This window comes from Babylonia areolata, chromosome 8 (assembly GCF_041734735.1).
Source record: "Babylonia areolata isolate BAREFJ2019XMU chromosome 8, ASM4173473v1, whole genome shotgun sequence".
NCBI classification, from domain to species: domain Eukaryota; kingdom Metazoa; phylum Mollusca; class Gastropoda; order Neogastropoda; family Buccinidae; genus Babylonia; species Babylonia areolata.
The window spans coordinates 44169174-44196652 of NC_134883.1; the positions used below are offsets into that span (position 1 = coordinate 44169174).

Below are 27479 nucleotides of genomic sequence, written 5' to 3' on the forward strand. Positions count from 1 at the left end.
ATGAATTCTCATTGCAGTAGAGATATCATTAACCCTTTCACCGCCAAACTCTCATTTATGCACAAACTAGGTAGAGGACACGGATGACCAGATCATGGGACTGTTATCCATGAACCCCCTGCTCTTAATTTAACTCTCTCCATACGAAGGGCGAAAGAGAAGACGTTAACAGCGTTTCACCCCAATTACCACCATCAAAATATTGCAAGCGGAAGGCTCTTATACTGAAGAGGTGAATGTTGACAAAGAATACCACAATTCTGACGACGGAAGCTAAAGGTTGGGTCATTGAGACACCCACTGGACATCCGAGGGGTCTGTGTAGAGGAGAAGAGAGGACTGGCCGTACTGAGTGAGTTAATGTTCGGTGGTAGGATAGACCATGTTTTCTACACACCGCAGGGGGAATCACCAGCTATTCTTAGACACCATATTTTCTGTGTTTATAGCACAAGGAAATTTTGCACTCTAAATCAAATGGCGGTGAAAGGGTTAATAGATCATAAAGCTCCCACTTTGCTCTTGACCCAACTGTAAGTTAATGCCAGTCTCTGATATTAGCCGAGTTTGTCAGGATTTACAGAACATTTAAGTTGGTTAAATGAAAGTACTTTGTACGTGATAGTGTAAAAAATATCGAAAAACAAAAGAAGACTCAAACGAATGAAAACGAAATTTCACACACAAAAAAAAGTAACGTGCAAAGTGACAGGCCACCCACATCTTTTTACAGATATTTCCATGGCCTAACAAGAGAATGGCTTCTTCTTTCTTTTCTGAGCTTCTGCGTTACTGCTATTCTCCATCTCGCCAGCTCCGGTCATCAGGTGATGACCGTCTCTTAATTAAGAATTCCCTCCTACAGAACCAGATCATATGGAAAACGCACTTTCTCTTTCCAGGCTTCTTCCGCATGGAACTCACTCCCGTTTCCTGTCCGTCACGCTGTTTCTTGCCCTTCTTTCAAAACCTCTGTGAAAACTCGTTAATTCCCAGCCTTGTAATCAGTGGATGAAATGAAATTATGGTGCTTAGAGCCTCGCCGACCACTAAGGCCATCTCAAGGCTATCGCCGCGTTAATAACTACTACAAGGATAAAAAAAACAACAAAACAACCAGTTAAAACGAGTCACCACTTCAAACTTTCCACTCCAAAGTTTAAAAACCTTCAATCAGTGGATAACTCCTTGTCTTCACTTTTCTGTTTTAGTCAAGTTAATTCTTACTTCTGTTATTTATACCATTCTTAAATGTACACATATTCGTATGTCCTTGAGCGGCCAAGATGTGCTTGCGCGCACGCGTGCGTGTGTGTGTGTGTTTGTGTGTGTGTGTGTGTGTCTACATCTTGTGTGGAGGGGGTGTGGGTTTGTGAGCTGGAGCTGGAAGGTTTGTGCCTGCAGGTGTATTCGTGTGTCTCTGGTATTTTTGCATTGTAAATGCCCAGGGCTTTACTTCATTAGATCGGGTGTACCAAATGTCCTTTTTGACACACTTGTTTTAACCCGGTGTTCGGGTGTGTGTGTGTGTGTGTGTGTGTGTGTCCGTGGTAAACTTTAACATTGACATTTTCTCTGCAAATACTTTGTCAGTTGACACCAAATTAGGCATAAAAATAGGAAAAAATTCAGTTCTTTCCAGTCATCTTGTTTAAAACAATATTGCACCTCTGGGATGGGCACAAAAAAAAAAAGAAAAAAAAGAAGCCTAATTATATGCAAACTGCATTTACTGTTATATTTATATTTTTTGTATTCTCTAAACTTGGCACTTTGATCTGATATTCTGACCCAACAACAAGAGCAGTCATTATTATCATTTTTTGTTCAAACAGGAACTTCTTTTGCTAAGCATGGAAGTTTTATTTATTTTGCAAACGTTTTGGTGCAGATAGTAAAAAAGGGAAATCACTCTGTAATTAATGCTAGGGGAGTTAATTTGCTTTAAACTGATCTTTCTCATCTTAAACATTACGTTTTGAAATTATACTCAATACATAAAAAGCTTGGATTTAAAAAAAAAAAAGTGTATCACAAGTGAGTCTTGAAGGCCTTGCCTCTCTTGTTATTATTATAGTGTCATTATTAACTCACTCAGTACGGCCAGTCCTCTCTTCTCCTCTACACAGACACCTCGGATGTCCAGTGGGTGTCTAAATGACCCAACCTTTAGCTTCCGTCGTCAGAATTGTGGTATTCTTTGTCAACATTCACCTCTTCAGTATAAGAGCCTTCCGCTTGCAATATTTTGATGATGGTAACTGGGGTGAAACGCTGTTAACGTCGTCTCTTTCGCCGTTCGTATGGAGAGAGTTAATGTTGACATTGACATTGGTTCCCGAACGGCAGCGTTAGAAGACGTGCTGCATGTCTGGAACGTTCGGTTGTGTGTGTGTTGGGTGCTTTGATATTTTGTCTGGCGTTTCTTTAGTTCATTACTTCATCACAGTGTGTGTGTGTGTGTGTGTGTGTGTGTGTGTGTGTGTGTGTGTGTGTGTGTGTGTGTGTGTATGTGTGTGTGTGTGTGTCTGTGTACGTGTGCGCTCGTGCGTGCGTGTGTGTGTGCGTGTGTCTATCTGTCTGTGTCTGTATGTGAGTGTGTGTCGGTGAGTGCGTGCGTGCGTGCGTTTGTGTATATACATATGTGTGTGTGTGTGTGTTGGGTGGGGGTTGTGGTTGTGGGTGTGTGGATGTGTTTGGTTGTGTGTGTGTGTGTGTGGGGGGGGGGGGGGGGGGGGGGGGGGGGGGTGGGGGTGTTTCAGGTGTGAAAGCCATCAAGACCTACATTAGGACCAAAAGTGGACGACTGATCGAACGCATCATATTCTTGTCCGAAGAGGATTATGAGGCTTTCAAAGAGGGCAAGAATGTGGCGGATATCTTGAAGAAGGTATTCTGTGTGTGTGTGTGTGTGTGTGTGTGTGTGTGTGTGTGTGTGTGAGTGCGTGCGTGCGTGCGTATATTTGCGTGCGTTTGTGTGTAGGTGTGTGCGTGTCCGTATATATACACGCATACATATGTATGTATAGGTGTATATATAAACATATAATGTGTATATTGTATAAATATAAAAATGTATATGATTATGTATAGATAGATAGATAGATGGATGTGTGTGTGTGTGTGTGTGTGTGTGTGTGTGTGTGTGTGTGAGTGCGTGCGTATATGTGCGTGCGTTTGTGTGTAGGTGTGTGCGTGTCCGTATATATACATGCATACATATGTATGTATAGGTGTATATATAAACATATAATGTGTATATTGTATAAATATAAAAATGTATATGATTATGTATAGATAGATAGATGGATGGATGTGTGTGTGTGTGTGTGTGTGTGTGTGTGTGAGTGCGTGCGTGCGTGTATTTGCGTGCGTTTGTGTGTAGGTGTGTGCGTGTCCGTATATATACACGCATACATATGTATGTATAGGTCTATATATAAACATATAATGTGTATATTGTATAAATATATATATGTATATGATTATGGATAGATAGATAGATGGATGTGTGTGTGTGTGTGTGTGTGTGTGTGTGTGTGTGTGAGTGCGTGCGTATATTTGCGTGCGTTTGTGTGTAGGTGTGTGCGTGTCCGTATATATACACGCATACATATGTATGTATAGGTGTATATATAAACATATAATGTGTATATTGTATAAATATAAAAATGTATATGATTATGTATAGATAGATAGATAGATGTGTGTGTGTGTGTGTGTGTGTGTGTGTGCGTGCGTGCGTGCGTGTGTGTGTGTGTGTGTGTGAGTGCGTGCGTGCGTATATTTGCGTGCGTTTGTGTGTAGGTGTGTGCGTGTCCGTATATATACACGCATACATATGTATGTATAGGTGTATATATAAACATATAATGTGTGTATTGTATAAATATAAAAATGTATATGATTATGGATAGATAGATAGATGGATGTGTGTGTGTGTGTGTGTGTGTGTGTGAATGCGTGCGTGCGTATATATGCGTGCGTTTGTGTGTAGGTGTGTGCGTGTCCGTATATATACACGCATACATATGTATGTATAGGTGTATATATAAACATATAATGTGTATATTGAATAAATATAAAAATGTATATGATTATGTATAGATAGATAGATAGGTGTGTGTGTGTGTGTGTTTGTTTCTCTGTGTTGTGTTCGTTTGTATGGGGTGTGTACGTGTGGATGTGTATGTATATACGTGCGTGCACGCGCACACGCGTGCCCTTGTGTGCCGCGTGTGTGCGGTTTTCAGTCATTTTGACGGTGATTGACGACGCTTGCACTGATGGGTTGTAATGACGACAAAGACGACGAATGGGTAACAACAACAACAATACTGATAACGACGACGACGATGATGACTTATCACATCATCATCGTTCCAGTACCTGACGGCGGAGGAGGCCGCGGGCCTGGAGTCGTGGGACAAGGACGAGGTGGTGGCCATCAAGACGTACGTGCGCACCAAGAGCGGCCGTCTGGAGGAGCGCCTCATCTACGTGTCCAAGGACGACTATGACGCCATCCAGGAGGGACGCGTCGACGCCAACGAGGTGAGAATTGACGCGCCGCGCCGCGCTGTGCCGCGCCGCGCGAGCGTTGGTTAGGGTGGGAATCTGTTGTTGGTTCTGGCGCGTGGGTTGAGTTTCAGTTTTCTATTTCTGCTTCTTAAGGAGGCGTCACTGCGTTCGGACAAATGCATATACGCTACACCGCATCTTCTAGGCAGATGCCTGATGCAGCATTACCTGAAGCGCTTTTGTCAGGCCTTGAGTGCATGCCTGTGTATTTGTGTACCTATCCAAGTGGATTTCTTCTACTGAATTTTGCCAGAATTTTGCCATGAGCTGATGAGTTTCAGTTTCAGTTTCAGTAGCTCAAGGAGGCGTCACTGCGTCCATATACGCTACACCACATCTGCCAAGCAGATGCCTGACCAGCAGCGTAACCCAACGCGCTTTGTCAGGCCTTGAGATGATTGAAGTCTGAAGTCCTTTGTATTTATTTCTCTGTGTCTGTCTGTCTGTCTATCTGTCTCTCTGTCTGTCTGTCTGTGTGTGTGTGTGTGTGTGTGTGACAGTCAAAGCTCTTGTTGCCATGGCTTCTTTTTCAGTGTACAAAGTGCATGCTGCACACAGGACCTCAGTGTATGCGAACGACTAGACGCGCAGTTCGATTTTCCAGTCAAACTTGGGAGAAAGGGCGAGAGCGGGATTCGAACCCAGACTGACGGGCGCAATAGCCGAGTGGTTAAAGCGTTGGACTGTCAATCTGAGGGTCCCGGGTTCGAATCACGGTGACGGCGCCTGGTGGGTAAAGGGTGGAAATTTTTACGATCTCCCAGGTCAACATATTTGCGGACCTGCTAGTGCCTGAACCTCCTTCGTGTGTATACGCACACAGAAAATCAAATACGCGCGTTAAAGATCCTGTAATCCATGTCAGCGTTCGGTGGGTTATGGAAACAGAACATACCCAGCATGCACACCCCCGAAAACGGAGTATGGCTGCATACATGGCGGGGTAAAAACGGTCATACACGTAAAAGCCCACTCGTGTGCATACGAGTGAACGCAGAAGCAGAAGAAGAAGAAGAAGAAGAAGAAGAAGAACCCAGACCCGTATCTGTGTCTCTCTCTCTCTGATTTCTTCTCCTGCGCGGCCCAACCCCTTGCCCTCTCTATTTTCTTATCCTTGCCCAAACAGTTACATAGTTTGTCCTTTTCATTTGTCTCTTTTCTCTTTGTCTGTCTGTCCGTCTGTCTCCTTTGTCTCCTCCTATATTCAGGGCTATGTTTGACGTGTTTACCACTCAGTGTTGTCCATTTTCACGTGCTGTGTGTGTGTGTGTGTGTGGCATGTTCATGAGCTGATGAGTTTCAGTTTCAGTTTCAGTAGCTCAAGGAGGCGTCACTGCGTTCGGACAAATCCATATACGCTACACCACATCTGCCAAGCAGATGCCTGACCAGCAAGCGTAACCCAACGCGCTTTGTCAGGCCTTGAGATGATCGAAGTCTGAAGTCCTTTTTATTTATTTCTCTGTGTCTGTCTGTTTGTCTGTATATCTGTCTCTCTGTGTGTGTCTTTTTTCTTTTTTGCTCTTAGCAGTGTTATTTTCTCTGTAAACCACCGTTATTCACCGTTGTTCATGATACATTATCCCCCTTGCCACAGGATAGTATTGTCAATGGCAATAAAACAATGTCCGTGTCCGTGCCCGTCTCGCTCTCTCTCTCTCTCTCTCTCTCTCTCTCTCTCTCTCTCTCTCTCTCTCTCTGTGAGTGTGTGTGACAGGTTCGGTTAATGATTTCCTTGTATGTCTTCTTGTGTGTGTGTGTGTGTGTGTGTGTGTGTGTGTGTGTGTGTCTTTCTCTCTCTCTCTCTAGTGTCTCTCTCTCTCTCTCTCTGTGTCTGTCTGTCTTTCTGTTTATCTGTCTCTGTGTGTGTGTCTTCCTCTCTCTCTCTCTCTGTCTCTCTGTCTCTGTGGCTCTCTCTCTCTCTTTCGTGTTCTTTTTCTTCCCTTATACTCAGGTCCGCATGTTTACCACTCAGTAATGTCCATTTTCGCGTGTTGTGTGTGTGTGTGTGTGTGTGTGTGTGTGTGTGCGTGCGCGCGCCCGTGTGTGGATTATACATGGGCCAGTGACTGAAGTCTGAAGTCTTTGACGCCTCCTTGAGTACCTGAACTGAACTGAACAGAACTGAACTGAAAGTCTGTGTGTTCCCCCCAGCTCCTGAAGAAGTACGTGACGGGGGATGAGAGCGTGGAGGGGTGGGGGGAGGCCAAGATGAAGACCATCAAGACCTATGTCAGGACCAAGAGCGGGCGGCTGGTGGAGAAGGTCATCATGATCTCGGAGGAGGACTACAACAAGATGCTCCAGGAAGGTCAGCTGGGTACTTTGTTTTTGTGGGTTCTCCAGCCTCCCATTTTTTCCATACATCTTTTTTTTTTCCTAATGGGTCCTTCATCCTCCTATTTTTTTTCCCATTTTGTCCTCCAACCTCCCATTTTTTCCCTACATCTTTGTTTTTCTAATGGGTCCTTCATCCTATTTTTTTCCCATTTTGTCCTCCAGCCTCCCATTTTTTCCCCACATCTTTTTTTTCCTAATGGGTCCTTCATCCTATTTTTTCCCTTTTTTTTCTTCTTTTTTTTCTCAGCTTGTTACTTTGGTTTTGGTTGTTTGGGAATTCGTAGCTGTTGCGGAAGCGTTGGTTACTTTTTTGTTGTGTGTGTGGGGAGGGCGGGGGCTGGGGTGTGGAGGGGGGTAGACGGGAAAGGGAATGAGCTGCTAGTTTCCTCAGCTGGATACTTTTCGCTGGAGAATGGGTACCCCTGGCCTTGCAGTTAGAAGGGCTAAACGGGTAAGTAACCCTAACTGAACAAATTCTGTGCTCTTTCTCCGTCTCTGTGTGTGTGTCTCTTTCTCTCCGCTCAGCCCCTCTCCTTAGCTCTTCCTGTCACTGTCTTGTCTACATCTGTCTCAGTTTGTGTCTCTCTTTCTCGCCTCTTCTGTCTAGCCCTGTCTGTCTTTCTCTTCACCCCCCCTGCCTCCCCCGCCCGCACCCCCTCTCTCTGTCTTTAGCTCTCAAGTTCTCTCTTGAGACGAATTTACACACTAAATGAATTGCTGTATTTATAAGCATGTTGAGTACGAACATGTTGTATATTAACTGACCCCTCCTTTTCATCCAGTTATCGATTACTCATATACAAGCTACTTTGTCTGGACGAGCGAAATTCTTTCTGCATGTTGAATTGTACCACTGTATCCCTCCTACCCCTTTTGTATATGGGCCAGTGGCCTTCACAATTAACTCACTCAGTACGGCCAGTCCTCTCTTCTCCTCTACACAGACCCCTCGGATGTCCAGTGGGTGTCTGAATGACCCAACTTTTAGCTTCCGTCGTCAGAATTGTGGTATTCTTTGTCAACATTCACCTCTTCAGTATAAGAGCGTTCCGCTTGTAATATTTTGATGATGGTAACTGGGATGAAACGCTGTTAACGTCGTCTCTTTCGCCGTCCGTAGGGAGAGAGTTAAACCTGTGTCAGTGTCATTGTCTCAAGTTCTCTCTCTCTCTGCCTATCTTTTTTTCTCCTCACCTTCCCGATCCCCCGCACCCTCTGTCTTTATTCTCCCCCCACCGAACCAAAACCCTCTGCTCTGTCCCCAAAGGCATGGACCCGAACGAGATCCTCAAGAAGTACCTGCCGCTGGGCGAGGGGGAGACCATCCAGGGCTGGCAGAGCGGGGAGCCGGCCAAGGCCATCAAGACCATGATCCGCACCAAGAGCGGCCGCCTCATCGAGAAGATCATCTACGTCTCCGCCGACGACTACGACCGCATGATGAAGGATGGGGCCGACCCCAACGCCATCCTGTCCAAGTACCTGGACCCCGACGAGCAAGGGCAGATCGAGTCCTGGGACAAGGCTCCGGAGCCCGGCATGAAGGTGGGTTGAGGTCCCCTGGTGGGGTTTCATGCGTGAGACAGCCAAAGCGCTCCATTGTGTCACCTAGCGGTAACGCGTCCAAGGAAGCTGGAGAGTATTATGAGCGTACTGGTTCGAATCCCATAGGGTCATTGCCGTAATATGACAACTCCAGCGGACAGTGTACACGTTGTGATTAGCAGCAACACACACACACACACACACACACACACACACACACACACACACGCACAACACACACATACTTACACACACACACACACACACACACACACACACACACACTTGAAATAGATAAAAACATGCACACACGTGGGGCAAAGTATACGAATTAAAAGAAATAGTTTTGTGTTTCTGCTAACGAGCATGAAGTGAAGCACGTTACTTTCCCTCTTTAATTAATCATGAGTGATAATACGGCCTAACCAATAAATGATAATGACACTGACAAGCATGCATTTTGTTTTCGTGATAATTGGTTTCTATTCATAATGATGATGATGATGTTGATGATGATAGTGATATTAACAAATTTGAACGTAAAGTAAATGTTGATTTCTTGTTTCATACGCTAATAATTGTCCGTTGTACTGTGTTAACCTTGTTGACTTTTGTTGAGTTCTGTAGTTATGTCTGTTCAGAGTTGATTGTTTTAAACCTTTCCTGAACTGATGGTTGAAAATGACTATAATTGTCTTTGGTTTCTAATCTTACGGCTGTTGTTTTCTGAATGCCAAGCAATAACTTTTTTGTTTTTATGATAAAAAGCTGTGCATGCCCAGAATATCGTGATGTTCTTACATTTCAGTTTACTAATAGCGTTTTGACAACAGACAAATCGACGTTGCCTGTAATCATTTACTGACTTCTAATTCCTGACTATGGCACGTCACCATCATTTTCCCATTCGATTAAAGTGATTGAATTCTGTTCATTGCATGCTGTTTAAATGATTAACAACGACCGCCTGTTAACCCTTTCACCGCCAGTCAAGTACAAAATTCCCTTGTGGGACAAACACAGAAAAGACAGTGGCTAAGAATAGCTGGGGATTCCCCCTGCGATGTATAGAAAATATGGCCTATACTACCACCGAACATTAAGAGCAGTAGGTTCATGGATAACAGACCAGTGAATGATCGCCTTTCAGTGACATGGGTCCTCTACCACGCCTGTGCATAAAATGCGAGCTTGGCGGTGAAAAGGGTTAACATGACTGACGTGTAGCGTGTTCTTAGCCCCTTGCACAACTAACCCCTGATGGTAGGCCATCAAGACGATGATCCGCACCAAGAGCGGTCGCCTGATAGAGAAGACCATCTACGTCACGGAGGAGGACTACAAGAAGATGATGGAGGAGGGGGGTGACCCCAGTAGCATCCTCAACAAGTACCTCAAGCCTGATGAGCAAGGGCAGATTGAGTCGTGGGAAAAGTTGCCCGAACCTGGTATGAAGGTAAGGAGGGAGAGCAGAAACAAGAAAAAAAAAGTTTTTTTCAGCCAGACGACAGCACCAAAAAAAAACAAACAAACAAAAAAACCTACAAAATTATGGGAGGAACATTATCTTATAACAAACTAAAAGCCTTTTTTGCTCACACACACACACACACACACACACACACACACACACACCAGACATGCACACAGACACAAACACACACACACACACACACACAAGCATGCACACAAACACACACACACACACAAACAAACAAACAAACAACACACACACACACACACACACACACACACACACACACACACACACACAGAATGTATTCTCGTGGTCTCTCTGCTGGTTGTTGCCGGAAGGGCTTTCACTGCTGAATGGACAATGAATAAATCATCGCCATTCTCTCAATATCTCTAATGGTAGGCCGTGAAGACGGTGATTCGCACCAAGAGCGGTCGCCTGATTGAGAAGACCATCTACGTGACGGAGGAGGACTACGAGAAGATGATGAAGGAGGGGGGTGACCCCAGCAGCATCCTCAACAAGTACCTCAAGCCTGAGGAAAGGGGGACCATCCAGTCGTGGGAGAAGGTGCCGGAGGGGAACCCCATGAAGGTTCGTCACTTACTCTCTGTCTGTGTTTTCAGTCTGTAAGCGTCAGGGGTTTTTTTGGTCATTTTTTTCTTTCTTCTCCCTTTCTTTGGGGGGTGGGGGGTGGGGTGGGAAGATGCCACGGATGGGGTAGGGGAGTGGGGGTGGGGGCAGGCGGGGGTTAGAGAGGGCATGGGGATAGGGAAGGAGGTAGCGGTGTGCATGGGAGGCCGAGAGGTGGAAACCCATGAAGGTTTGTCACACACTCTGTGTCCTTTTGTCTGTGAGCGTCAGAGTTTTTTTGGTCATTTTTTTTTCTTTCTTCTCCCTTTCTTTGGGGGGAAGTGGGGGTGGGGAGATGCCGCGGAGGGGGTAGGGGGGTTGGGGGGGGGGCAGGGGGGTGGGGGCTAGAGAGGGCATGGGGATAGGGAAGGGGGGTAGCGGTGTGCATGGGAGGCCTAGAGGTGGAAACCCATGAAGGTTCGTCACGTACTCTCTGTCTGTGTTTTCAGTCTGTAAGCGTCAGGGGTTTTTTTGGTCATTTTTTTCTTTCTTCTCCCTTTCTTTGGGGGGAAGTGGGTGTGGGGAGATGCCGCGGAGGGGGTAGGGGGGTTGGGGGTGGGGGGCAGGCGGGGGTTAGAGAGGGCATGGGGATAGGGAAGGGGGTAGCGGTGTGCATGGGAGGCCGAGAGGTGGAACCCCATGAAGGTTCGTCACGTACTCTCTGTCTGTGTCCGTTGGGGATGAAAGGTGGGTTGGAAGATTTTGTTGTTCATCAAGAAGTTTGTTTTTTTTCTGAATTGTTTTTATGTTTTGTTTGTGTGTGTGTATGTTGGTTTTTTTTGTTTTTTTTTGGGGGGGGGGGTCTGTTCCTATTGTTGCGTGGAACCCCACGATCATTGTAACAGCAGAGCTGTGTATCCTGATTTTTGAACACGTGTCTTTGTGTGGTCGTTGTTCGACGAGCACACACAAGCACGCACGCACGCACGCACGCACGCACATACACACGCATGCACACACACACCTGCACGTACACACACACACACACACACACACACGCACACACACACACACACATGCTTCCGTCTAATATCACTTAACAGCGAAAAGACGTTAAACTTAAAAAAAAAAAAAAAATAAAGAAGAAGAAAGAAACAGACACACAGACACACACACCACACTACACACACACACACACACACACACACACACACACACACCACATTACACTACACTACACTACACTACACTACACTACACTCACACACACACACACACACACACACACACACACACACACAAACCACACATACACACCACACCTACACACGCACACACACACACCACACTACGCATACATACCACACTACACACACACACACACACACACACACACACACACACACACACACACACACACACAAACCACACATACACACCACACCTACACACGCACACACACACACCACACTACGCATACATACCACACTACACACACACACACACACACACACACACACACACACATTTTATTTTATTTTATTTTATTTTTTTAAATTTTAATTTTATTTTTATTTATTTATTTTATTTATTTTATTTATTTATTTACTTTTTTTCCCTCAAGGCCTGACAAAGCGCGTTGGGTTACGCTGCTGGTCAGGCATCTGCTTGGCAGATGCGGTGCAGCGTGTATATGGATTTGACCGAACGCAGTGACGCCTCCTTGAGCTACTGATACTGATACTGACACTGGTGGCGTCTTTCAATGGTGCCCACAGGTGGTGAAGACCTACATCCGCACGAAGAGCGGACGGCTGATCGAGAAGACGGTGATGATGACGGAGGAGGAGTTCAAGAAGTTCCAGGAGTCGGGCGGGGACCCTGACTTCCTGAAGAAGTTCCTCAAGCTGGAGGAGGGGGAGACCCTGGAGGACTGGGAGAAGGCGTCCACCGTCTACGACGACGACGACCCTGAGATCCAGGACGGTGCGTGTCGTGTCGTGTCGTGTCCTGTCGTGTCGTTGTTGTGTTGTGTTGTAGTGTGGAGTTGTGTTGTGTCGTGTCGTGTTGTGTCGTGTTGTGTTGTGTCGTGTTGTGTTGTGTCGTGTTGTGTCGTGTGGTGTTGTGTCGTGTTGTGTTGTGTCCTGTCGTGTCGTTGTTGTGTTGTAGTGTTGAGTTGTGTTGTGTCGTGTCGTGTTGTGTGGAGTCGTGTCGTGTCGTGTCGTGTCGTGTCGTGTCGTGGTCGTGCCGTGCCGTGCCGTGCCGTGCCGTGGTCCGTGTCGTGTCGTGTCGTGTCGTTGTCGTGTCGTGTCGGTCGTTGTTGTGTTGTGTTGTAGTGTTGAGTTGTGTCGTGTCGTGTCGTGTCGTTGTTGTGTTGTGTTGTAGTGTTGAGTTGTGTCGTGTCGTGTCGTGTCGTGTCGTTGTTGTGTTGTGGGTGTAGTGTTGAGTTGTGTCGTGTCGTGTCGTGTCGTTGTTGTGTTGTGTTGTGTGGAGTTGTGTCGTGTTGTGTCGTGTTGTGTGGAGTTGTGTCGTGTCGTGTCGTGTCGTGTGGTGTTGTGTCGTGTTGTGTGGAGTTGTGTCGTGTCCTGTCGTGTCGTGTCGTGTCGTGTCGTGTCGTGTCGTTTCGTGTTGTATCGTGTTGTGTGGAGTTGTGTCGTGTCCTGTCGTGTCGTGTTGTGTTGTGTTGTCGTGTCGAGTTGTGTCGTGTCGTGTCGTGTTGTGTGGAGTTGTGTCCTGTCCTGTCCTGTCGTGTTGTGTTGTGTTGTCGTGTCGAGTCGTGTGGTGTCGTGTCGTGTTGTGTGGAGTTGTGTCGTGTCCTGTCGTGTCGTGTCGTGTGGTGTTGTGTGGAGTTGTGTCGTGTCCTGTCGTGTCGTGTCGTGTCGTGTGTGGTGTGGTGTCCATGTGTTATGTCGTATGGTGTTGTGTAGTATTATGTCCTCTCGTGTGGCGTGGTGTCTTCTTCTTCTTTTGCGTTCGTGGGCTGCAACTCCCACCTTCACTCGTATGCACACGAGTGGGTTTTCACGTGTATGACCGTTTTTACCCCCGCCATGTATGCAGCAATACGCCGCTTTCGGGGGTGTGCATGCTGGGTATGTTCTTGTTTCCATAACCCACCGAACGCTGACTTGGATTACAGGATCTTTAACGCGCGTACTTGATTTTCTGTGTGCGTATACACACGAAGGCGGTTCAGGCACTAGCAGGTCCGCAAATATGTTGACCTGGGGGATCGGAAAAATCCCCACCCGTTACCCACCAGGCGCCGTCACCGAGATTCGAACCCGGGACCCTCAGGTTGAAAGTCCAACGCTTTAACCACTCGGTTATTGCGCCCGTCAGTGTGGTGTCTATGTGTTGTGTTGTGTGCTATTGTGTTCTATCGTCTCGTCTCGTGTCGTGTCGTGTCGTGTCGTGTCTAAGTGTTGTGTTGTATGGTGTTATGTAAACAATATGTTCTGTGGTCGTGTGGTGTCTTGGTGTAGCGTTGTATGGTGTTGTGTAGTATTGTGTTCTGTCGTGTCGTGTCGTGTGACGTGGTGTGGTGTGGTTGTGGTGTCTGTGTGTTATGGTATAATAGTGTTGTGTAGTATTGTGTTCTGTTGTGTTGCATTGTGTGGTGTGGTGTGGTGTGGTATCGTGTCGTGTCGTGTCTTGGTGTAGTGTTGTATGGTGTTGTATTGTATGGTGTTGTGTTTATATTGTGTTCTGTCGTTTCGTGTGGTGTCGTGTGGTGTCTGTGTGTTGTGTTGTGTAGTGTTGTGTAGTACTGTGTTCTGTCGTGTTGTGCTGTGTCGTGTTGAAGTGTGGGTGTTGTGTTCAGTCGTGTCTTGTCTTGTGGTGTCTTGGTGTAGTGTTGTATGGTGTTGTGTAGTATTGTGTCGTGTCGTGTCACGTCGGAATGTAATGCTGTGTTCTGTTCTGTTCGTGTCTTGTTGCGTGTTGTCGTGGTGGTGTGCTGTGTTCTGTTATGTTCTATTCGTGTCGTGTTGTGTTTTGTCGTGGTGGTGTGCTGTGTTCTGTTATGTTCTATTCGTGTCTTGTTGCGTGTTGTCGTGGTGTTGTGCTGTGTTCTGTTCTGTTCTATTCGTGTCGTGTTTCGTTTTGTCGTGGTGGTCTGCTGTGTTCTGTTATGTTCTATTCGTGTCTTGTTGCGTGTTGTCGTGGTGTTGTGCTGTGTTCTGTTTTGTTCTATTCGTGTCGTGTTGTGTTTTGTCGTGGTGTTGTGCTGTGTTCTGTTTTGTTCTATTCGTGTCGTGTTGTGTTTTGTCGTGGTGTTGTGCTGTGTTCTGTTCTGTTCTCTTCGTGTCGTGTTGCGCGTTGTTGTGGTGTTGTGCTGTGTTCTGTTCTGTTCTGTTCGTGTCGTGTTTTGTTTTGTCGTGGTGTTGTGCTGTGTTCTGTTCTGTTCTGTTCTGTTCTATTCGTGTCGTGTTGTGTTTTGTCATGGTGTTGTGCTGTGTTCTGTTCTGTTCTATTCGTGTCGTGTTGTGTTTTGTCGTGGTGTTGTGCTATGTTCTGTTCTGTTCTGTTCTGTTCTATTCGTGTCGTGTTGTGTTTTGTCGTGGTGTTGTGCTGTGTTCTGTTCTGTTCTCTTCGTGTCGTGTTGCGTTTTGTCGTGGTGTTGTGCTGTGTTCTGTTCTGTTCTGTTCGTGTCGTGTTGTGTTTTGTCGTGGTGTTGTGCTGTGTTCTGTTATGTTCTGTTCGTGTCGTGTTGTGTTTTGTCGTGGTGTTGTGCTGTGTTCTGTTTTGTTCTGTTCGTGTCGTGTTGTGTTGCTTTTTGTCGTGGTGTGTTGTTCTGTCATATTGTGTTGTGTCATGTTGTGTTGTTTAGTGTCGTGTCGTGTTTTAGTGTTGTGTTATGTTTGTTGTAAGGTTGTGTTGTGTTGTGTTATGTCGTAGCGCAGTGTTAATTTCTGTCGTGTTGTGGTGTTGTGTTGTGTTGTGTTGTGCTCGTGCTGTATTGTGCTTCGTCATGGTGTGTTGTTCGGTCTTATTGTGTTGTGTTGTCGTGTCAGTAAAACAAAATGCTCGCTGAGCATAGCTTCAAGGAATTTTACCAGTGATTGCTCTATGTTGTTTGTTGTTCCCATGTTGTTCTTTACAGCAGGCATGTGTGTGTGTGTGAATGTGTGTGTGTGTGTGTGTGTGTGTGTGACTGTGTGTGTGTGTGACTGTGTGTGTGTGTGTGTGTATGTGTGTGTGTGTGTGTTTCACAGCCAAGGCAGGCACGCGAATTGTTGGGAAGGATGGCAGTGTGTACGAAGTTTTCGTGGATCCAGTGACGGGCAAAAAATACAAAAAGTGAGTGTCTGTCTTGTCTGTCTGTCTCTCTGGCTGGCTTTCTGCCTGTGTGCCAATATAGCTGTTTCTGTCTGTGTCTGTCTGTCTGTCTGTTCTGGAATCATGACACAAGAAAGCCTGGTGGGACAGCGAAGCGCTTCAAGGATAATAACATGAAGTCAGTCGTCGACTATGGTGGATCTATGTTATTGATTTCATCTGCCTGTCCAGGGCTTTATTTCGTTGTCTGTGTATTTGTGTCTGTCTGTCTGTCTGTCTGTCTGTCTGTCTCTCCCCTATCTCTCGCTCTCGTTTCCCCTCTGTGTGTGTGTGCGCGCGCGCATGTGTGTGTGTGTGTGTGTGTGTGTGGTGTATGTGTGTGGTGTATGTGTGTGCGTGCGTGTGTGTTCGCGTGTGTGTCTTGGTTGTGGTGGTGGTGGTAGTAGTGATAAAAAGTGATTATTCAAAGAAATTTAGCTGGTAAAAAAAAAAAAAAAAAAAGTAAATAAGTAAATACCTGTATATTTCTTTGGCAAAAGCTGCGTTCACTCCAAAACACACACACACACACACACACACACACACACACACACACACACACACACACACACACACACACACACACACACACACACAAATAATAAATAATAACAAAAAAAAACAAAAACAATACGAACACAACTAACATTTGTCTAACCTTGTATTCTTTTACTTTCGCTTTGCAGGAAAATAGGTCAGGTTGACCCAGAAACGGGCCTGGTGAAGCTGAAGAACGGGGGAGGGAAGGGGGGAGGGAAGGGCCAGGGGAGGATGAAGGTGCGCAGAGACAAGGACGGTAACCTCATCGTCACGGAGGAGACGGCCTATGAGCGGGCACGGCGAAAGGTAGCCAGCTGCCTGTGTGTCTGTGTGTTTAACTGTCTGTATATTTATTCATTTATTTATTTATTTGTTTTATTTATTTATTTATTTGTTTTATTTAATTTATTTATTTATTTATTTTTATTTTCTGTTTATTTATTTTATTTCATTTTATTTATTTATTTATTTATTTTTAAATTTTTGTGTTTTTTTTTTTACTTTATTTATTTTATTTTATTATTATTATTATTAATTTTATTTTTAAGTGGTGGTCAGGACGCTAGTCATTCGGATGATATGATAAAGCGAGGTCCCGTGTGCAGCATTCACTTCGCGCACGTAAAAGAACCCACGGCAACAAAAAGGTTGTTCCTGGCAAAATTCTGTAGAAAAATCCACTTCGATAGATAAAACAAATAAAACTGTACGTAGGAAAAAATACAAAACAACAACAACAAACAAGCAAGCAAACAAACAAACAAAACGGGTGGCGCTGTAATGTAGCGATGCCCGAATTTCACACAGAGAAATCTGTTGTGATAAAAAGAAATACAAATACAATACAACTCAATGAAGGACAGTAACCTCATAGCCACAGAGGAGACGGCACATGAACGAGCACGCCGAAAGTATCGGTCTTCCTATGTATATGTCTATTTATCTGTCTGTCTGTCTATGTATCTAGTCTGTGTATCAATGTATCTGGTCTGTGTCTCTGTCTGTATATCTATCTAGCCATCTGTATATCTATGTGTGCATCTATGTATCTATTTATCCAGTCTGTTTATCTATATGTCTATGCATCTATCTATTTATCTGTCTATCTGTCTGTCTATCTATCTATCTATCTATCCGTCTATCTGTCTGTCTATCTATCTATCTGTCTGTCTATCTATCTGTCTGTCTGTCTATCTGTCTGTCTGTTTATCTATCTGTCTGTCTGTCTGTGAATCTATCTATCTATCTATCTATCTATCTATCTATGTATGTCTGTCTGTCTGTCTATCTATTATCTGTCTGTCTGTCTGTCTATCTCCCTCAAATTCTGTGACGAGTCACTGGGGCGCCGTATGAAGAACTTTTCGCCTGATTCCTGCAGGTGTATCGGTTGTGAGTCAAAACATCGGTCTCTGCTAAATGTTTTTTTTTATTCTGATGACCTGTATCAATCTAACAAACAGTTACCTTACCCATGACGCGTTCTATAACAGGAAACCTTTTCCTACTCTGATAAATACCGAACCCATGACGCGTTCTATGCCAGGTAATATTTCTTATCTGATAAATACATAATCCATGACGTATTCTTTGACAGGAAACCTTTTCCTAATTTGATAACTTCCTACTCCATGACGTATTCTTTGAAAGGAAACCTTTTCCTAATTTGTTAACTTCCTACTCCATGACGTATTCTTTGACAGGAAACCTTTTCCTAATTTGATAACTTCCTACTCCATGACGCGTTCTATGACAGGAAACCTTTTCCTAATTTGATAACTTCCTACTCCATGACGCGTTCTATGACAGGAAACCTTTTCCTAATTTGATAACTTCCTACTCCGTAACGCGTTCTATGACAGGAAACCTTTTCCTAATTTGATAACTTCCTACTCCATGACGCGTTCTATGACAGGAAACCTTTTCCTAATTTGATAACTTCCTACCCCATGACGCGTTCTATGACAGGAAACCTTTTCCTAATTTGATAACTTCCTACTCCATGACGCGTTCTATGACAGGAAAGCCTTTTCCTAATTTGATAACTTCCTACTCCATGACGTATTCTTTGACAGGAAACCTTTTCCTAATTTGATAACTTCCTACTCCATGACGCACTCTGTGACAAGAAAGCTTTTCCTAATCAGACTACACCGAAACCCTGACACATTCTGTGACAGGAGTCTGTTTCTTAATCTCATTACTTCCTATTCCATGACAGGAAACAATTCCTAATCTGATAACAACCTGACCCGTGACATATTCTGTGACGGGAAACCTGATTACTCCCTTACCCATGACGCGTTCTGTGACAGAAAGGAAATACTTATCTAACTGATAACCACCTAACTCACGACGTTGTTCCATGACAGGAAACCTCTTTGGGTTTTTTAAATCTAAAAACTACCCAGCCCAGTGACAGGAATTCTTTTTCCAGACGAGACTGAGCGAAAACCTGACAAGATGGCGTGGAGAGCCTTGGCCAAAGGAAAGATTCAGCGCTTGTAGCTTTTTGAGGCGTTTGATTGGCTAAGAGCGGACTGGGCAAGACGGGTCGTCTTTTCACTGTTAGCCGCGCGAAATTTGGCCAAGCAGATAGGCCTAGTTTGCATCAGTTTGACATGGTAAGTATATGTATTACCAAACATGGAGTATAATACAAACGCCTCCTTCCAGCAACTTTCACTTTACCAGTACCTTGTTCTTTCTGCCCACAGAAAGGCAAGCGGGACCCGGACAGCGACAGTGACTTCAGCTATCGCAGCGTGGTCAGTGCCGGCGGAACCAGACACGTTCGCCGTCGGCGGAAGAGAGCTGACGGGACGTACAGCGATTCCGAATCCTACCACAGCAGTGCCGTGCGTCCTTGTAGCCAGCTGTTTTGTCTTCCTTTCTTCTTTGTTTGTCTCTCCCACTCACTCACTGACTGTCTTATCTCTTAGCGCACGTTAAAGAACCCGAGGCATCAAAAGGGTTGGGTTGTCCTTGGTAAAATTATGTAGAAAACTCTCCGCTTTGATAGGGAAAGTAATGCTCTTGCAGGCAACAACAACAGCAACAACAACATTTATAATAATAATAATAATAATACTGTACATTTATATAGCGCCCTTTCTCACTAAGATCTCAGGGCCCTTTACATGAAAGAAAAATATTACAAGTAACATAAAACATTAATGGCCACGCTTTCTCAAAAACCCCTCCCCACTCACACTCTCCCTTTCCCACTCTACATACATCCAAAGTGAGCTGACATGGGTGGTATTGGAGAAAAGGAAGCTGAGAGTACTTATAGATAGGTTTCAAAAAGATGAGTCTTTAGTGATGAGCGAAAAGCAGAAATAGAATAAGATGCACGGATATGTTAAGGAAGGTTGTTCCAGATGTGAGCAGCCCGAATTTCGCACAGAGAAATTGTGACAAAAAGTGATACAATACAATACAATACAATACAATACAATACAATACAGTGGATCAGTCCGCACGTTTTCACACCTTCAAGCTGAAATCTGGAATCCCACATTTTCACAAACCCGAAACCCCAAGCCCCAAAGAACTTGACCTTGAGGGCAACAGCCACAAGGTCGTTGATTAATGTGCACTTGTTGGAACCTACTCTGGTCCAGATTACTGATGATAACAACATTGTTTTTGTTTTAACCTGATATAATCATATTTCATGTGATACTTATTGGTAAACCCCACAACAACAACCACCATCAGTATTATATTTCTCTTCGTTGAAGACAATGTGTGTATTGTAATCTGCATTTTATTATCTTCAGTGTAATCTGTTTTCATCTCTTTTTTAAAATTAATTTTATTCACTTATTTCAATTTGGTATCTGCACAGTTTAGACCACTGGGCATAGCATAATATGGATGATTACATGAGCTAAGACTGAGTTGAGCATATATTCATCAGGGTTCTTGTAATGTGGAAGCATGGTCAAAACTTTGTGTTGTTCTGTGGAGTTAATGCTTTATAATGTGTCGCCTTTTTACAAACAATCATGGCAACACTGATAGTGAAGTATTCTTGTACCTTGTATACATAGTAACCCGCCAAACACATACACCCCCCCACCCCCACCCCCACACACCATAACAACCATCAACATTATCTTGCTCTTCATCGGCTACGATGATTCCTGAAGTATTCTTGGACCATGTATACACAGTACCCCACCGAAGACACACACCACACACACACCACAACAACATCAACATTATCTTGCTCCACATCCACTACGATGATTCCTGAAGTATTGTTGTATGATGTATACATAGTAACCCACCAAACATACACCACACACACACAACACACACACACACACACACACACACACACACAACAATATCCATCGATGACGATGATTCCTGAAGTATTCTGTAACATGTATGACAGTCGGTCATTTCGACTATGACCATCAGAACAGCAGAGGAGGCAACTGCTGTCCCGACTATCTGGGCTCGAAAGGGATAACAGTGGAGAGTGTCTTGCCCCAAGTTACATCCCCACTCTCTCGGCCAAGAGGGTTCGAAGACAGTTGGCGTTGGGATGGTTCCCAAAGGCCAACTCACCCCTCAAGGCTGCTGCACTAAGAGTCAGGGCAAATTTGCCTCCTAGTTTGAGGGTCATAGTTCTTCACAAAAGACTAAGCTGTAAATGATTAATTATCCCATTGTAATGGAGAAACCACTTTGCTATTGGCCCAACTGTAAACTCATGTCAATCTGTGAAATAAGCTCATACATACAACATACACCCTACACACACACACACACACACACACACACACACACACACATACACACACACCACAACAACCACCATCAACATCAACATCATCTTGCTCCTTCATCGATGACGATGATTCCCCCCGTCGCACAGGACGAGGACGGCGCGGCGCGGCGACGAAGACGACGACGACAGCGAGCGCACGGAGCGGACAGCGCGCACAGCTACTACAGCGTGGTCAGCGAGGGCGGCACGCGCCACGTGCGCCGGCGCCGGAAGCGTGGCGACGGCACGTACAGCGACAGCGAGTCCTACCACAGCGACGACAGCAACCTGGATGGGGGTGGACTGGCCAAGAGAAAGGTGTGGGGGTAGTTCTGGACACTACTGCTGCTACTGCGACTGCTACTACTAGTGCTACTACTGCTAATAATTATAACAAGTAGAGTGATGTCCTAGAGGTAACGCGTCCACCCAGGAAGCGAGAGAATCTGAGCGCGCTGGTTCGAATCATGTCTCAGCCGCCGATAATTTCTCCCCCTCCACTGGACCTTGAGCGGTGGTCTGGACGCTAGTCATTCGGATGAGACGATAAACCGAGGTCCCGTGTGCAGCATGCACTTAGCACACGTAAAAGAACCCACGGCAACAAAAGGGTTGTTCCTGGCAAAATTCTGTAGAAAAATCCACTTGGATAGGAAAAACAAATAAAACCGCATGCAGGAAAAAAAAAAGAAAGAAAAAGGGGTGGCGCTGTAGTGTAGCGACGCGCTCTCCCTGGGGAGAGCAGCCCGAATTTCACACAGAGAAATCTGTTGTGATTCCTCACCTTAAAGGGAAGCTCAAAGCGCTTTTCAATAAATGTTAAACAGATGCAGCATACATACGCAATAATTTACATAAGGACGAAGAAGAAGAAGAAGAAGAAGAAGAAAAAAAAGATTTAACGCACAAAAGCATAAAACAAATTGAAAAACTACACTTATTATATGACTTAATCACACAGACACACACACACACACACACGCAGAGAGAGAGAGAGAGAGAAACACACACACACACACACACACACACACACACACACACACACAAACACTTATAGTGAATAGACGTTAAACTGAAGAAAACTGAAGAAAACACAGAGAGAGAGAGACACACACACACACATACATGCGTAGGCATTTTCAAATAAAGATGTGCTTTCAGACCTGTTTTAAAAAAATAAAATGAGGGAGAGTGGCAACCTTGTACGTGCCTACTCCCTCTTTAGGGGGGGTGTGCATATACTGGGTAATTTACCCTTTGCGGGAGCCTTGGTTTCACCAGAAAGTACAGAATTGGCGTGAATATTATGCATGAAAGTCTCTCGTTAAACTGGTGATAGCAACAGCAAATTACTTGTTCAAGTGTGTAATGGACATGTTTCAGTACTAGCCCCCCCCCCCCCATCTCCCTCTCTCTCTCTCTCTCCTTTGTTCATTCACCATTTTTTGTTTAATTTCTGTCTGTTCATCTCCTCCCACCTACCCCTACCCCCACGTTCGCACTCACGAATTTCATATTGAGAAACCTGTGGTGACAATTAGTAACATGATACTTCTTCTTTGTTCGTGGGCTGCAACTCCCATGTTCACTCGTCCTATGTACACGAGTGGGTTTTTACGAGTTTTTACCCCGCCATGTTTGCAGCCATACTCCGTTTTCGAGGGTGTGCATGCTGGGTATGTTCTTGTTTTCGAAACCCACCGAACAGAGACATGGATCTTTAACGTGCGTAATTGATCTGTTTGCGTACATACACGAAAGGGGGTTCAGGTACATGTAGCTCTGCCACATAAAGTTGACCTGGGAGATCGGGAAAAAATCTCCACCCTTTACCCACCAGGCGCCGTTACCGAGATTCGAACCCGGGACCCTCAGTCCAACGCTTTAACCGCTTGGCTATTGCGCCCGTCACACTGATGGTGATGATTCTCTATCCTGTGTTTGTCCACCCCCACCCCCTCTGTCCACCCCCACCCCCTGTGTGCACAGAAGAAGAAGCGGCACGGGTCGGACAGTGACTACAGCTACTTCAGCGAGACTAGCGAGGGCGGTACACGTCGGACCATGAGGAAGAGACGACTGAGGGACAAGGATGGCAAAGTTATCGGCCATGGCAAGAAGGAAGAGTACGAGAGTAAGTGGTGGCTTTGACATCATGATGATAGTAGTGATAATCATCATCATCATCATGGATACTTGTTGAGCGTTTTCCTACCTTTAAAGGGAGCTCAAAGCGCTTTGCAATAAACATTAAACACACACACACACACACACACACACACACACACACACACACACCATCATCATCATCATCATCATCATAATCATCATCATCATCCATATATCCATGAGCGTAAAGTACGAAGCTATCTGGTGATTTTGACATTATACACCAGGATAGAGTGCGAAGCTATTTGTTGGTTTTGACATGTATCCATGAGCATAGTGCGAAGCTATTTGTTGGTTTTGACATGAATTATATCTGTGAGGACAGAGTGAGGAAGTATTTAGTGGTTTTGACATTATCCATGAGCATAGATTGCGAAACCTTGGGTGATTTTGACATGCATCCATTGGTATGGAGTACGGAACTATATGGTGATTTTGACATGCATCCATTGGTATGGAGTACGGAACTATATGGTGATTTTGAAATGCATCCATTGGCATTGAGTACTGAACTATATGGTGATTTTGACATGCATCCATTGGCATGGAGTACGGAACTATATGGTGATTTTGACATGCATCCATTGGCATGGAGTACGGAACTAAATGGTGATTTTGACATGCATCCATTGGCATAGAGTACGAAACTAAGTGGTGATTTTGACATGCATCCATTGGCATGGAGTACGGAACTAAATGGTGATTTTGACATGCATCCATTGGCATGGAGTGCGGAACTAAATGGTGATTTTGACATGCATCCATTGGCATAGAGTACGGAACTATCTGATGATTTTGACATGCATCCATTGGCATGGAGTACGGAACTAAATGGTGATTTTGACATGCATCCATTGGCATAGAGTGCGGAACTATATGGTGATTTTGACATGCATCCATTGGCATAGAGTACAAAACTAAATGGTGATTTTGACATGCATCCATGATGACAGAATCCAAAACAGTTTGTTGGTTTCAACAATGTCCATGAGGATAGAGTACAGAAATTCGGTGATTTTGACATGTTCCCATAACCGTTGAGTGCGAAACTATTTGGTGGTTTTGAAATGTATACATCATGATGGAGTGCGAAATTGTTTGGTGATTTTGACAAATATTCATGAGCATAAAGTATGATTACTATACGATATTTATTGCTCTTTGATTTACTTCTACGCACACACTTAGTTATCTATCTATCTATCTATCTATCTATCTATCTATATATATATATATATATTCATATCCACTGTCATAATCTGTTACGATATATAATCCTATTATTTCTTTTCTAACAGGTGACACTGAAAGGTGAGTTCTCGCCCCACTATCATTTAGTTGTATTTGTGTTTTTGTTATGTTTGTTTTTCGAAAGACAGATTACATAGTAAATGACCATGAAATAGTTCGGAAATTGTGCATGTTGGAGGGACCTTCCATACCAGCAAAGTTTTCAAAGAACTGAGAGTTGGCTGTCTTTCGTATGCTGTTGAAAATGTTTTTACCATATCTGTTTCGATTTCTGTTTAACAGCATTTATTGATTATTTTTCCTCCTGTAAAATTATTGATCCAATGTACACAATATATAACGCACGATAAAAAAGGATATTTTTTTACCTGTCTAAAACGAGGCTCTAAGCACCATAATTTGATTTAGATTAATCTTTCCTGTCTAAAACGAAATAAGCATTATAAGTAAGAGTCAGACATGGTAAACAAAACCCCAACCTTTTTACCTTAAGAAACTGACAGCAACCAATCCGCTGTTTGTTGTCGTCACCCTCACTCGCTGGGCATGCGCACAGTCACTACACGGTAGTGTCGGACGGCAAGGGAGGTAAGATCCGCGTGAAGAAGCCCAAAGCCGGCAAAGGGGGCAAGGGCAAGGACGGCAAGGAGCGGAAGTGGTATGACGACGTGGCGGAGTTCAGTGACGCCACTACGGACTCGGACGCCGTGGACCTGGACGCCATGACACCGGAAGAGCGGGAGCGCTACCTGGCGGAGCGCGCCAAGCGGCGGGAGGAGCGCGAGAAGCGGCGCCGGGAGAAATACGGCGACAAATATGACGAGATGTTCGCTGCCAATGCCGCGTGGGTGTTCTTTGCTGTCTGTGTGTGTGTGACCCGTTGTGGCCAGTGTATCGCTGATGCCCTGCGTAACACCTCATCAGCTCACCACCGCTCCACTGGGTTTCCTCTGATCGTCTTGGTTCCCTGCTGTGGACTGATGCTTGGTCCTGTCTCTGTAACCGGATCTGATTGTAATGTCTAACTCGCTGTGAATCATTCCGTTGTGTATTTTTTTTCCCTCTCCACACCCTCGCTTGAAATATCATTGAACGAAAATGTCTTCATTTCGGGATTTATTTTCTCGCTAGTTTTGGCTCGCATCCATCAAATTTTTTTTTTTTTTTGATTATCGTATACTGGCTTGTATTCAAAATATCTTATAGTAGCTTGTATTCAAACTATATAAATTCTCTCCATACGAACGGCGAAAGAGACGACGTTAACAGCGTTTCACCCCAATTACCATCATCAAAATATTGCAAGCGGAAGGCTTTTATACTGAAGAGGTGAATGTTGACAAAGAATACCACAATTCTGACGACGGAGGCTAAAGGTTGGGTCATTCAGACACCCACTGGACATCCGAGGGGTCTGTGTAGAGGAGAAGAGAGGACTGGCCGTACTGAGTGAGTTAAAGAAATCTGACAATGGCTCGTGTACCTACACGCAGACCGTAAGAAAAGATACCTTTCTGGTTTTTTCGGTTTTTTTTTCATAATACTTTTACATCCATGTTATACCACGACCAAAGTTGTCACGTCGATGCTGACATGAATCAGTGTAACCTTCGACGATCGAAATCACCTGACTTGTATTCCTCCTTATTTGAATTGATTATCTTTAGTAGTGTCTTGCAGGGCTAAACTACAAGAGGTAGCAGAGGAGAGGGAAAAAAAACCCCTGAATATTTGGGGTTCTTAGTTCGAAAATGTAACTAAAACTCGCCACCCAGATGCAAGAACAATACTTTGAATAAACAACAACACTATCTGTATGTCAATCTACCTCTAGTTACCTCTAGATGCAAGTACAATATATATATATATATATATATATATATATATATATATATATATATATATATATATAAAGAACAAAGATTTTGACTTCAAAATTTGTTTAAATATGAGTCAAGATGGCGAGAAAGTACGTTCTGGAATTTGGTTCAGTCGTTCAACAACGTCTGCTGTTGATTTTTTCGATGCACTGATATAACTGTGTCATGTCTTCTAATACTCCTTCCTTATACTATTATCATTATTATCATTATTATTGTTATTGTGATCTTGATCATATTCATCATCATCATCGTTGATGTCGTCGTCATCATCATCATCATCATCATTATCATCAACATCAAGGAGAAAATTAATGTTGTTTCCAACCACTGTGGTTTTAAGTCGTTACAGACTGGGCTCCTGTGAGCTCTTGCTCTTGTTTTTGGCACTTATTTATGTGACAGTTGTTTATTTGTTTGTCTATTTATTATTTTCTCATTGCATTTATTTATTTATTCATTTATTTATTTATCTATTCATTCATTCATTTGATTTCTTGTATTCATTCATTCATTCATTGTGAACTTATTTCTTTTATCATATTTTTGACTTTTCAGTTTTATTCATGTGTTTAGGACCACTGCTCCTTGTACCATTTTCCCCTAAGAATCTTACTTTGTGCATGTGTTTATTAATTCACTCACGATCACCCATTATCAGAGTTTTTGTTTGCATACCTAATCTTTTAATACACGGTTTGGAACTGAATTCTAATTGACAGGTGTGGCCAGTTTCGTCATATTTTTCTTCTTCTTCAGTTCCTTCTTTCTTTTTCTTCTTCTTCTTCTCTGTTCTCTCTGTGTAATTACACAGCTGAATGATTGGCTGTTCTTCATCACATGACCTTTTCAGAGGCCGCAGGAAAGTGCCGGTGACCAAAGTGCCCCAGGCAGCATTCCTGCCCGAACCCCCCACTATATCCAAACCCTCTCTTCCCCCTCAGCCCACTGTCTCTGCTGCTGACAAGTAGGAGACTCTTCCCTTCCTAAGCTAAAGCTTCGGGCCAGGCTACCGCGA

The 27479-nt window shown here is 44.3% G+C and overlaps 1 protein-coding gene across 1 annotated transcript in view; it reads left to right on the plus strand.

Annotated features, from left to right (window-relative positions):
• LOC143284852 (uncharacterized) overlaps positions 1-27479 on the plus strand; it is a 124199-nt gene that overhangs the window by 44721 nt on the left and 51999 nt on the right. The window contains 14 exon segments of the mRNA XM_076591954.1: positions 2763-2890; positions 4387-4554; positions 6736-6892; positions 8189-8466; positions 9734-9922; positions 10346-10537; positions 12295-12502; positions 15733-15817; positions 16522-16681; positions 19093-19233; positions 21270-21479; positions 23151-23325; positions 24629-24641; positions 25138-25425. Of these exon segments, the coding sequence (XP_076448069.1) occupies positions 2763-2890; positions 4387-4554; positions 6736-6892; positions 8189-8466; positions 9734-9922; positions 10346-10537; positions 12295-12502; positions 15733-15817; positions 16522-16681; positions 19093-19233; positions 21270-21479; positions 23151-23325; positions 24629-24641; positions 25138-25425 (2392 nt within the window).